The 13,907-nt window shown below is 44.6% G+C and overlaps 1 protein-coding gene across 2 annotated transcripts in view; it reads right to left on the minus strand.

The window, feature by feature from the left end:
- Positions 1–13,907, minus strand: part of LOC144106708 (putative ATP-dependent RNA helicase DHX34) — a 33,267-nt gene that overhangs the window by 14,730 nt on the left and 4,630 nt on the right. For both annotated transcript variants that reach the window (XM_077639551.1, XM_077639550.1), the window contains exons 5-11: positions 13,194–13,398; positions 11,960–12,174; positions 9,727–9,921; positions 7,457–7,645; positions 6,050–6,277; positions 5,203–5,349; positions 4,127–4,272 (exon numbers count right to left, since the gene is read on the minus strand). In XM_077639551.1, coding sequence (XP_077495677.1) covers positions 4,127–4,272; positions 5,203–5,349; positions 6,050–6,277; positions 7,457–7,645; positions 9,727–9,921; positions 11,960–12,174; positions 13,194–13,398 — 1,325 coding nt within the window. The remainder of the gene's footprint in view (positions 1–4,126; positions 4,273–5,202; positions 5,350–6,049; positions 6,278–7,456; positions 7,646–9,726; positions 9,922–11,959; positions 12,175–13,193; positions 13,399–13,907) is intronic.

The raw sequence follows: 13,907 nt of genomic DNA on the forward strand, positions 1-13,907 counted from the left end.
GCCATGCCTCATTGCCATCTAAGAGTGGCGTGTTGCAGATATGGTTGCAAAAGAACATTAACAGATGCTGTCTATGCATCAAACACTGAATAAACATTATGCAGTTTTAGATTAGTGTACAAGACGCTCACATACACTAAACGCAAGCATTTTGCAGGATGTTATGCATTTTCCGCATATGCAAATGGAGACACAGTCATAATTTCGGCTCAGTGGTGCCACCTAGTTTTTAGAACAGAAACCATTCCTGCCAAGAAACAGGCAATCTTCTTTAGGCCTAGCAGTGCAGAATCATCACACGAAATAAAAAAATAAAGCAGATTTATCACTCACGAATTTTGCTGTAGGTGAGATGAGACAAGACAAAAGCGCGATTCCCCATTTATGACCAGTGAATATACTGAAAAACCCAGTAACAATGACGGAATCACTCTGAAGTGAGGAGTTTTGCTTCGAAGCATGCTACCATGTTCATATTGCATATAGCATATAGCATATATCTTGCATACAGCATATGCAAGAGTTGCACCCGCTAAACTCGGGAAATAGCGTACATGAGTGTACATTAAGACTCGATTTCAAATAGCCTTTCGCATATGTGCACTTAAAGGCATGCTATCCTTGCTGGCACTATGGTGCGCAGCGTCAGAAAGTCACCTCTACACTCAACACAACTTTAATAGTGCCGCAAGGAACTACTGAGATAGAGTATAGCATCATATTTTCTCTGCACAAACCACATAACTGCACCTGTTCATCCAGTCAAAAAAACATGACATGTTAGCCGCAGCACTTCGCTGATAAACATGTTTTCTGGTTCACGGGAAAGCTGTGGAAATGTTGCCCACTTTTAGACACACCAGAGAGCCTGAATAAAATGGTTTTTCCTGGTATTGATTATACTGAGTGTCATCAAACTTGTAACCCCTCGAGACAGTAGCTAACCAGCAGGTCAGATCAAGATTTTTAGTTTTCCCTATGAAAAAAAAAACTATGCGTTACAAAATTATGTAAAAGCAGAGCTTGAAAGAAGCTGTCTGCAGAGTTGGTTGCATTTACCGTAAACATCAATTTGGTCCATAATAGTGTAAGTCTGAAAAATGTGGCACGCTTCAACCGTCAAATTACGTGAGCCCACAAAGAACACTAAAGAATGACACCTTTCAGAAACACCCTGCAAAAGAGGGCTAAGTCAGGCTGGTGGTTCTTGACCTAAAAATCGGTAGAAACAGCTTTTATGTGACTTTCTCACATGCCCCACATTCAAGGTACCGCTTTCAACCCCTTCTAGTCCACAAAATCAGTTTCAGTTACTACTCCAAGGCGAGGGGTTCCCCAAACTTTAAATGCTGGCAAATGCCAACAACTTTAAACATTGCTGAGGAGCCTCTGGTGTCTCAGCTTGCGTCCCTTCCTGCCTGACATGCATGGAGACAGGAGCATATACAGTCAAACTCGAATAAAATGAACTCGGATAGAGTGAATTATTCCTTATATCGAGCACTCGGAGTTGTGATATCCTTGTCCAAGTACAATGTGTTTTTTATAACGAACTACACATTTGATATAGCGAACTCTCAGTGCACGCGATCACTCACCAAACGGCCGCCAACGCGCCTTTGTGCCTGCACCCAGTATCTCTGGGCAGCCATTGCCGAGTTGCAATACTTACAGTACGTGCAATCGGCCGTCAAACGACCGCCAACGCGCTACTGCGCCGGTTCCAGGTCATGACCTATCCAGGTTGTCTTCAGGCGCCATGCTGTCTGTCCCCGTGCCGCGCTTCCGTGAAATGCAGGGGCAATGGGGAGGCTCTTTATGCAGTAGCTTCCTGGGGGGGGGGGAGGGGGCTCCCTCCACCGTGCATGCGTGGTTCCGCGACGCTTCCCTGCGTCTTCTCTGCTTTCTTTGTTCGCATTTGCAAGTCATGCTGCTCGATTCGTCCCTATATTGCTGCTGACTTACATTCCGGCGCTACATCCTGCAAGATGACGACGAAGCAGCGGCGTGCCCTGCCGCTTTCCGACAAACTTGAGATAATTCGCTGTGTTGGGTGCGGCGAAAAAAAAGCTGACGTTGCCGCGCATTTCAAGATTCCGAGGAGCACGTTAAGCACCATCCTGAAAAACAAGTCGGCCATCAGAGGCAATGCGCAGGGGCGCCCAAACGCTGATGGCTGTCGCCTCTGCAAGCCGGCTTACGACCAAGTAGAGAAGGCGCTGTACCAGTGGTTTTTGGACGTTCGCGCGCGAAATCTGCCTGTCTCTGGCCCCATGCTGCAACAGAAGGCAAAAGATTTCGCCTGCATCCTGGATGTCGAGGGGTTTACGGCAGGCAGTGGTTGGCTTCATCGCTTAAGGACCGCTACTCAACCACCGGAAAGGTGGTTGCAGGTGAGAGCCAAGCAGTGGACGCAAACAGCGCTGAGAAATGGGTGCAAGATGTGTGGCGTGCTGTGACAGAGAAATACGAGCCGTGCAACATTTTTAACACCGACGAGACTGCCTTGTTCTGGCAGCTGCTGCCAAGCAGAACCTTGGCGCTAAAAAATGAGAGGTGTCTTGGCGGTAAATTGCACAAGGCCCGTGTCACCATTCTTCTCACGACAAACATGGACGAATAATCGAAGCTCTGACCGCTTCTCACTGGCAAGTTCAAATTTCCTATGTGCCTGCGAGGGTGCACCTCGCTCCCAGTCACGTACAACTCCAACTCCAAGGCCTGGATGACTAGGGCGTTGTTCGAGGCCTGGCTGCGTGACTGGGACGAGGAACTTGCAACGAGCGGGCGCAATATTTGCCTCCTCCTCGATAGCTGTTCCACGCACTACTGCATCGTCTCGCTCAAGAACACTGAGCTTTGATTCCTGCCACCCAACGCGACAGCGGTTTTGCAGCTGCTCGATCAAGGGATCACCCACGCTTTCAAGCTGGCAACAGGAAGCGCGTCGTTGAGTGGCTGTTGGTGAAATTGCGTGTTAACGAAGAGCTCAAGATTAATTTGCTGGCCGCAATAGAAATGATCAGTCATGCCTGGCAAGACGTGATGCAATCCAGAATCCGCAACTGCTTCCACCATGCTGGACTGTGTCGTGAGGATGCAGAAGTTGCCAGTGCAGTGCAAGCTGTGCAAGACGACCGTGACATTGCCATGCTGTGGGGAGAACTTGCTGATGTTCCGGACGCAGTGCCCGAAAAAGTTGACTTCGAGGATTTTTTGGCTGCTGACGAGAACGTAGCAGTGACAGCGAGCCTGTTGGACTCTGAAATTGTTGCTGACTTGCTGGCGCCTCATCCCAACGAGGAGACCGGGGAGCTGCCGCCGGAAGGCAATTGCCCCCGCCCGACGTTGCACGAAGTCCTCACTGCTACCGATGTACTGCGCTGATACTGCTCCGGAATACAGGGAAGCGGACTGGAGTTCGTGGAAATGATGTCACGTGTCGAAAATGCGATTCTCACTGATGGGGCTAAATGCAGTGTTCAGCCTAAATTAACTGCCTACTGCAAATAAGTGTGCATTCCTCTGCAATAAATTTCTTTGAGTAGCTTACTCATGGTGAGTGACAAATTTTTCCTTTCGTTAGCGCATTTTCGCTCTGTCGTTCATGACATCGTGTATAGCAAATTTGGTACTGAGGTTCATTAAGAGCGAGTTCGGCTATAACGAAATACTTCATATAACGAACAAATAGCATTGAATTAGACTGTTCGTTATAACTAGGTTTGACTGTAGACACTATGAAGCCTCCAGCAAAATAGCCACACTAAATGACAATGACTGTGAAGTGGAGCAGCTTGATATATAAGAATTGCCGCATGATTATAGGCCCAAAATAAAATTATAAGCAGGTGTCAAGACAAGCATGGATTTAGACAATCAGGTTACCCAAAGGGCACACCAAGGAACCAAAGAGTTCCATGGAATCCACTTAGAGACTTCTGTTCTGTACAACAAACTTACCTCCCAGTTACTATAGCTGTACCCAAGCAGAGTGGTGCTGTTTCTGAGCTACTGCTACTTTGCTTCTTACTCCTCAAGAAACCAAGGTTCTTCCCACAAAATGGACTGCTCTTAGGGCCCCAATTCTTCATTGACAAAGTTCGAGGCATGCTCCTAGGCTTACATGAATGCTACCACTTGATGCTTTGTGCTGACAGGCAGGTTGCTCCTGAAGTTTGGCACAGTCAGGACATCCATCTCGTCGAGACGCAGCACATCCGCATGCAATGCGAGGACACTGTTTGGGTGGAGCACGACAAACCCTTTGCCCTGCGCACAGTGCAAGTCAATATCAGTAAAACTTTGAGGTGTTGGATATCTGGCAGAAGAAATCAAACCCCCTGTTGAATATATATTCAATCTTTAAGCTTTTTGCTACATTTGCAGTTAAACATTGTTAAAACAAAACAACATGTAACGAGATGACAAATGCCAATTCTCGAACAGGAACATAAGTAAGCCCTCAATAAGTTTTAGAGCAAGATATGCGAGAGGTTATTAGTGTCGCGCATTCATCTTAGAAAATAAGCGACACTCAGTACTCATTCAACGCCTTAGTTCGATGCTCCAACATATTGCGCAGCACCCAGCAAGAAGTCATCCTGCAGGACATGAAAAATTCTAGCATTTTACATTTTTGCTGCAAGCAAAACAATCAAGGGCCACTCAGATTTCATTCCAGATATGGCTACCTGGCTATCCAAAGTACTGCTATGCAGCGATGGCTCCAAGGGGAGGCGAGACATGGCGGTCGCCACCATAAAAATCTGCCGGGCCACAGAAAAATCCAAGAGCTGACATGGTGGTCGGTTTCATGATAGTGCAGCTCTCGTTAGATTCCCTTGCTGGGATGTGAAGCTCTCACCGCTAGATTTTGTTCATTTCTTGTATTGTTATGAAGTGTAATGCCATAGACGCATCATATGCCTGCCCAGAATTTATGCCCCCATCCCTTCTACAGCTTCTTTGTGCCACACCACCACGAATGTTCTAGCGCCGTCTCTGCTGTTAAGTAATTTAAACTACTGATTTCTTGTAAGAACAGCCTCTCTGTTATGTGATACAGTGGAACCTCTGAGCATTATATTTTAGGAAAAGATTCTTTCAAGATCCTTTGCGAATGTGCGAAGCCAAAACATGTTTCTGGAAACAAATGTGAGGAATAATTTAAGACAAAGCAAAAAGATGTGCGGAACTTGCCTTGGTGTGAAATAGCTGGTCCGTGTCTCGCTTGTATGAATTGTGGTCGTCTGATATGGCAATCTGTGGGTACACACCAGCACACAGGATCAGCTTCATCAGGCTGAGATCGTGGAAGCCAAAACTGCGGCTGCGACGCAGGAACTCCTGGTTAAAAAAAAAGAGAAAGAAAGAATGCACATTCAGTCCACTGATCACTCAGATGACCGGCAGAAAATCATGAAAACTCGTTTTCAATATTAAAAAATATATAACCAAACGTCTCAAAAAGAAAACATCGACAGAGGTCTGTCTTGTTGGGAAAGGTATTTAATTTAAGTTAGAAGAACGCCAATCAAAAATGAGAAGATAATGCTTTCTCAGTTCCATTTTGCACAACGATATTGTCCAGGCACAGAAATTTGGGTGCGTGGGTGAAGGCGAGTAATATATCACCATGAGCAACAGACAATGGAAAATGTGATGAATACAAGATCTTTTAGCAAGTGCCCAAATTTTTTCAAACCTTTTTCTGCAGTGAAAACCAAAAGAGAGAACTTAAAACTAACTCCTAACTACGTGTTTTAACATACTTGAATACAACATGAAATAAAGTCATCATTTTTTGCTCACACAACAGCTATATCTGTTTTGCCTAGGTCAAATTATTTTTGCAAGAGAAAAGGTTAGCACTTGACAACAGAAAAGTTCGTTGATACCAAAACAGACAAGAAAATGCTACAAATAAACGTCCCAAGGATGACTAACCATTAAAAACGGGGCAAACTATATGTTCAAAACGCACAACTGAAAGAAAAGCCCAGGAAAAGGTAAAATATCTTTCCAGTGGTGAGTATTATGTGCCCACCTGAACTAAGGCAGGATCCTGCTGCAGCCTGAACTCAACGTCCTTGATGTCGATCTCTTCACCTTCCTCGTCCTCGTCTCCCCGGTGGCCAACATGCAGTATGCGCTTCTTCCGCGGTGCCTTCTGCAGCTGCCTGCGCAGGTCTCTCAGCTGCTTCATCTCTCCATGGCGCTGAATTCGTGCAACGCTGTCCATGACCTCAACCTCACTCTCCATCAGGCCCACTTCCTGGGAGTGAGACAACACCAGTAGCGAGTGACAAGACCATTAGGCCTACGGCACAGTCACACAAACAACTGCATGAGGAAACAGCAATACAGAAGAACCACTTAAGAATCCCCTTACGCTTCAAAATGCAAGTTTGCATGCAGAGACGCAAAATAAATGACGACAAAGGTGACCAAGAAACAGCTGAAAAGAAGCAATTCCTTAATGAAAAATACACCACACTGGACCATACCGAAATAACATGCCTTTGTGAAATGGCCTGCGCGTCATTCAAACCTTTTTTTTTTGAAAACCAATTTCATGCATTTTCCGACAGAATGAATGAACAGAATTTTTTGCACGCAGAGCTACCTGTGCAGCCAAATGATTTCTCAGGTAAACAAAATCCTGTAGAAAAAAAATACGCATGGTGTCCTTGAATTATGAAGATTTTGATTGCACACAATATAAAAAAATAACTTCGGAGCAGTCGGATTAACTAACATGGTTTAACCCTGTAATGCCCGGCATATCACAAGATACCGACTGTAAAAATGTGAATAGTTTCAATTTATGCTTGCAGACCTATATCAATTCCTAACATTATTATCAAAATGGCCTTTAAACAGATTTATTACAGCAAAGTCAAAGTGCCAGCCTCCAGAGGTGCAAGAGGGCCTGCTGGAAGATTACTCACTGTGAAAAGTAAACTTAATAGCAAGACAGCGAAAAATTTTGTTGCTCAAATTAATCCATTCTAAGATGAAAAGTGCGAAAAAAACACACGGACTCAAAGAAAGACGAAGGACAAGCGCTTGTCCTTCGTCTTTCTTTGCATCCGTGTGTTTTTTTTCGTGCTTTTTGTCTTGCAATACATTACCAACTAGCCCGCACCCACACCTTACTAATCCATTCTCAGGCAATGAAAATTTTAAATTTTTGTATTGATTTACTGCACATGCCCGAGTATCTGTGCAAAGTTTTACAGCTCTTAGGCATGTAGAAACTATAATAAGTTACTAATTTTAGTTAGTAACTATAACTTTCTTCGTAGCTCAGCAAGATTAAAATTTTCATATTGTTGCAATGTAGAGACCATCAGTGACGAACTGCTAGACGTTCACAGCATTTAATCGGATGTTTTCTCTGCTCGGGCCTAGTCGCATATTGCTCTTCATTCAAAGGAGTCCAATATTTTACCTGCAGCAGATGCTTGAACTGGCTCCGCAATTTGGTCATCTCATAGAAACGTTGCTCTTCCAGCCCGAGACGCCGGCACCATTTCCGGGTGTCTTCGCCATAGCTGGACTTAGCCTCTAGCCACTCATGGTATGCCTTCAGTAGCGTGAATGGGTCACCGTGGTCAGAATCCACGCTCTTGCGTGCTGCCTGCGCATTCCCGAGAGGCAAAAAAAACATGCACGCTGCATTAGGAAACTCAACTGACTCATCGCCAGTTTTTATTGCTAAACAAATCTCAAACTTGAGATTCATGCCTGGCTGAGTCAAATGAACACCATGAATTAAGCAAGTCAATTCTGTTGAGACAAGTAAATAAGAGTTGTAGGAATGCTTACCCTTACTTTGATGATGTCGTCTGTTCTGCAATTTTCATGCCTTGCTGCAATCACAGTTGCGTTCATAAAGTTCGAAATTTATGAGCTGACCTGAAACATTCTCAGCAGATCTAGTCTTCAAGGTGATTCAGAGACACACGATAGCTGAAGATTGAATAGATATTGGTACAAAAAGCATTGTTCACCGTTCAGCAAGGCCTGTGTCTTATCTGCATTCACCAAGAGCATTGAAGAGATTTCACCCGATTTTCCAAAAAAATTACTCCATCTACGAAACCCTTATTTACAAGACAACCGACATATGTAAGCAATAATCACATATTCAAGACCTTCCTGCATACTCAGAGCAAGGATTTACTTACTCTGCGCAGTAATCGTCAATTCCCACATGCTTGCAATGGTGCGGACGCTTTTTATGTGGTGTTGTGTTCTGTCTTTGTTATGTTTAGATCTACAGAGCAACAAACTTGTCGAAGTCATCTGCCCGAGACATGCTGGCCTATGTACATTGGGAAGGAACATTATGAATGTAACCAAGAGGTAGATGATGCTTACCTTCTAATGTAATCTGTGATATAAACAGCGATTAAATGTTATAAGCAACAGTGAGGCCGATTAGTGCTCTTCAATGATAATTTTTTTTCCAGCACAATTTAATGACTTCAACCACGTCTGACAAAGGTGCAAATGACCTAAATGTGATTATAAAGACTACAAGTGATGGAAATAATTGATAGTGATGAACAACCTGGATTAGAATTCCCTCCAAAAAAAAAAAGGCTGCTGCTTTATTAATGCAAAAGCATTATATGGTTATGTTGCATCAGCAAAAAAGTGTCTGCAAAATTTGTCTGCACGATTATGTCATTCTGTGCAGATAAATGTGCAAAAGTTTGATTGTATTAGGTAGTGCGTGAGTAGATCCTGAAATGGGAAATGTTTGGCTGACGAATTGCAATTAGTTAATTAATGAAATTGAATTAATAAAAATAAATGCTGTACAAAGCAGGTTTTGTGTGACTGGTTCGATGAAAAACGATGTCAATGCATGAGAAGGCTTACCTGATATAAATAAAATAAAATAAAAGTAATAACAATATCATTAAAATTACAAATAATAAAAATAAAAGCAACAAAATAAAATGAAAAATGAAGGAAGAAAGAAGAAAGAGGGGAGAAGGAAAGGCTTTTGAATTTTCACTCTTAAAGGGAAGGGACACTGAGGAGAACTCTATCATTTTTTTTTTGTTAGCAAAATCTGATAGTTCCGCATTTCATGGCTTTGTTGCCGCTTGTCCGGGCGCGAAAGATGCATTTATTTCAAAGAAATTTGGATTCGAAGTTGAGAAAGTTTTTCCCGCCGCTCTGATTCAAACTCGAGAACTCTTATGACGACACGGAGAACTCTTATGACGTCACAGAACGGAGTGACGTGATACGTGACGTAAACGCAGACTCCGTGATTTCTGACGGCTAGCGGTGCGGCGCACAACCTTCCTTTGCCAGCCTCAGAGATTCGTGGATTCCATGAAGTAAGGAAAATTCCTCCAAGGTGGCGCCTCTTGTCCTAGGAAGTCGTCACGCTTGTACTTGCGAGACTGGCCTGTGGCGGCGACACCTGTATTTTGGTTCTTGCTATTTTCTACATTGCAAGAGCTTTGTTTTCAGTAAGAGTGGCGTTTTTGTGATCAGGAGCTGCTATTCTATCGATACAAACCAACTTCAATTTCTCCTCAGTGTCCCTTTAAGCAGACTTAGGTGCAATCCTGTAATTCTTGTTCACTAACACAGTTTATACTGATTAATGTTACTCAAGGGTGCAGATGCGAGGAGGACATGGAATGATGAACACATACGTCAACAGTACGCACACAAGGAAGCAAGGCCACCCACCGAGGCGTCGAGGTCTCGAAATGACCGCTGCGTGAACGGAGTCTGGATGCTCAGGGCAGCGGCCAGCGAAAGCACGGGGTCTACCAGCCGGAAAACGCAGCCGAGAATAAGCACTTTTCCGATGGTGACGTCCACTGGCAGCTGTGCCAGGATCCGGCCAGTTGGCGTTAGTTCTTCATCTGCAGTCAACGCTCCCTTTGTGAGACAGAACGATAACGTTTAGCTAAGGGCCAGTCCATCACAAAGAAATTAAACATTGTTACACGCGGACTCTACTGAAGTAAGAGTAATGAGGCCTGAAATTAAATTCAGGATGATGAAGCGAGCTATGAAAAGTAAAAACTGGAGGGGACACTTTTACCCTGCCTTAAGTATGACTCGACAACGTTAGTGGGTTAATATCCATATATGCTGTCCTTGGTATCGGTATACGAGCAGACAGTGTCTGCAGAACGCACAGCAAAAACACTTCAGCAGACAGCCGCCGCTGCACCTTTCCTGCAGTGTCTTGGTGCAAGGGGGCAAAGCATCACTAAACGAGAAAGTGAACCAGGCTACTTAAATTTTGTCATTGCCGTTGGTGGACTGGATGTGTTGCGCAGTTTATTCCCTGCCAAGGACAATGTAAATGTACACAAAGTGTAAAAAGAACCTTGTGGCAAGGAATGCTAAATGCGGTTTTTATGAAGTGAAAATGTCAATAAATGCTTTCACACTTCCTTCAACAGTTACAATTTTGAAAATTATGCAGGTAGGATACGTTTTCCTGGATAACAAATGCTTTTTATACAGCAGTTTCTTGACAAAGTATCAACGAGGTTCTATTGTAATTGCCCACAGCAATGTGTTTCACTGTAGTGTTTCACTGTTATTAATTGTATTTGGGCACTTTTTCATAGGCTGCATGTTTTCTTCCATGCGCGTCATGCAGGAAGGGACAGAATCGAAGACACGCAAGGTTCCTTAGTAGCCCAGCCACCGTGGTGGTCGCTGCTGACCCGAAAGATGTAGGTTCGATCCTGGCTGCAGGCGGTCGCATTTCGATGCAGGCGAAATGCTACAGGTCCATGTACAGTCGACCACACACCTGTCTAGAGCGCTCGAATGGCATGTTCTGTTGTGCATTTATGATAGTCGCCGCTGCACGGCAGGCTCGTTACAGTTTTAAAGCGAAAGCTTTGCTGGCCTAGCAGGAGCAAGCAAACTTGGCTCCAAGAAACCAGCCTTGCAACAGCCGAAACGTGACATCACAACCATGTGACGCCATGTGACGTGGCGCCGCTGCCACAGAAACGCATTACGTGACTTCGCAGCGCCGCTGAGCCGAGTCTTCGCCGTCGTTGCGCTGGGGCTCCACAGCCATGGAGCGGCTGTTGCCTGACTACCTGATCTAGCCGAGACTAAGCTGGATAAAAAGAATTAACTGCGGTTTAACTTATGCCTGGTTAGACAGCGAAAGCTGTGGTGTATTGGGCAAGTAAACGTGGCTTGGCGCCTGTAAGGTTGAGTGCATTCTGCGCGCTGGATAGGCAGCGGGCCCAACCTGCCACCATGGCAGGTGGCAGTTAAGATAATGGTTGATCGCGAGATGTTGGTCACCCAATGAACACTGCAGCCTATTGCATCAGTGCTGCCTGTCTGCCAAAACGTTGTCAGTACTAATGCGTGCAGCCCACATCTCTCTCTCACCACCTCCACCAACCTCAAAGTGTGATTGAGGCGTCCATTGACCCAGGGAGCCAGTTATGTGCCCTTCCTTCCCTTAAAATCATCGAGTCTAGCAATCGTCAACGCCAATAGCAATGAACACAATGAACAATGACAGTCACTTTGTATATGCTGAATTAGCTGAGAAAATCCACAGCCTAATTTTTATAAGACATTAGGAGTTAAACACGATCACTGGTAACACGCATGCACGACAGGGTCTTGTTTCGAGCCCTAGGTCACTCGTAAGTGACGCAAGTGTACTCCCCGGTGCAGCGTTCGAGCGCTGCAGACAGTCTCTGGGAAACTGTACTGCGTGAAGCCAGTGCCCGTTAGAGTAGCCTAGGTGGTTGAAATTATCCACAGCCTTCTACTACGGCATTTCTCATAGCTTGGGTCGCTTTGGGACGTCGAACCCCATAAAACCAAACCAACTTTGGAAACTTTAGAAAGTCCTTGGGGTTCCATGAGACTGAAAATATTCACAAGCCCTGTTCTAGATTCCCTCCTCAGTGCTTCCGCTTACCTGCTCCTTGAGTGCCTGCACTGCTTCCTCAATGCTCTCCGAAGGGGGTGGCTCCAGGAAGGGAAACTTGCGCACATCCGGCAACCCCAATGCCACGAGTTGGAGCAGCAGTGAATTGAGGGGCACACGTTGGATCTCTGGCGTTGAGTATGCTGCCAAAGACTCGTACTCAGCCTCAGAGTAGAGCCGAAAGCAGACGCCTGGGCCTGTTCTCCCTGTGGTGGCAAGAACGCAACATCAAATATAACAGTGTGTCGTCCCACAGGTTGTGCAGCAATTACGTTAGCCTAATACTGCACTGGTAATACAGGTATATAATAGAGCGGACACTTGTTAATTTGAACTTCCGGTTAATCTGCACTGATGCTTTGGTTGTGTTAGCTTTAGGTGCACTGAAAAAGGTTCATGATAGTTAAAATTAAAACTCAGAATAAATTAAATACAATCTGGGTTTTTTTTTGTTAAAATTATTGAGATCCAAATGTAATTTTTGCTCCTAAACAGCTGGCTCACTGATACTCTAATTTTACAAAGAGGCAGAACTCAGCAATGGGCGTTGAAGAACCATGTCTGGTTGAGTTACGAGGTAAAAATTTTTTTTTTCTAAAATGTGCAAAATGATTCACTGTCTACAGCAATACCAGAACGAAAATGTGAAATTATGTAGCTTACTGAAGGCTATCTGCTTACCAGCTTGTCCATCTCTTCTTTTCACAGGCAACTTACTTTAGCAGCCATAATTTGTGCCATAGTTTGTTCCTTCACAAAACGCACACACCACTATTTGAAGCAATCTACAAACAATAGTGTCTTTTGGTGTGCACTGGAATCTGGTAGGAACCATCCACAAACTAGGATTAACAATCAGAACCCGCCATCAAACGCCATCTATGCCCAAAAGGTGGAGTGAAAATCAGCAAGATTTTCGGCCGCCTAAGTTTCAGAACCTGCCCTGTCTCCCATAGTGACGTAAGAGTGGTACTGCAATGCTTGACTTTGACTAGGGTGTCATTAACCCGCGTTTGTTCCCTGATGTCTCTTATCGTTACACCTTTCATTTTCCTTTCCATAGCTCGTGCTTTGCATTGTCCTCAAGTTCAACCCTTTTTGTTAACGTTAGGTGAGTACCGATAAGATAACTGTCTCCAAAAACTGGACTACTAGTGGTTCAAGCTCTAAATAACAATCAATGCAGAGCTGAAGGCAGGCTGCACGCAAGGAGTCTCCTGCTTGCCTGCTCGACCCTTGCGTTGTTCAGCACTGGCACGGCTGATCCAGAACTCCTTGAGCTTCTGCATGTGGCTAGCCGAGTCGTAGCTCATCTCTTTCACCTTCCCCGAGTCCACGACGAAACGAACTCCGTCAATGGTCACAGATGTCTCGGCAATGTTGGTGGACAGAATGCACTTGCGTGTTTTCTCCGGCGCATAGTCAAAGACCTGGAAGAGAAAAACTTTCCGGTTTATTTTTACAGCAAACCACTTGGGAATATTGTGCTAGAAAACACTCCACACATCCCCAAGTGTGCAGTGTGCTTCACATGCTGTCCATCTCATGTGTGTACATATCATATGTAGCATTAACACCTGATATCAGGAACCCTTAGCAAAATATGGGGCACAGTATGGACGAAAGGAAAAAAAAAAGAAATTGCAAAAGACAATCCGCACTGACTTATTTAAAATTAATAAAGAACGTCGAATTCCAACTCCAAATTCCAATTCCAAAGTGTTTCAGCACAGCCAAGAAGCTTCCCCCATAATTTTGCTTTCCACAACCACACTTTTAAATGAACGCAATGTCTCACACTCAGTGATACAACAGTGTACAAGTTTGCATACAACTTTTATGGCAAGAGAAAAGCGTTTATGGGTAGGCAATGCCACAAAAGTATACACAGTCTCTACTATGCAAAAGCTAAAGAACTTGAATGGCAACTTTTCAATGA

The sequence above is a fragment of the Amblyomma americanum genome, chromosome 10 (genome assembly GCF_052857255.1).
Source record: "Amblyomma americanum isolate KBUSLIRL-KWMA chromosome 10, ASM5285725v1, whole genome shotgun sequence".
Taxonomy (NCBI): domain Eukaryota; kingdom Metazoa; phylum Arthropoda; class Arachnida; order Ixodida; family Ixodidae; genus Amblyomma; species Amblyomma americanum.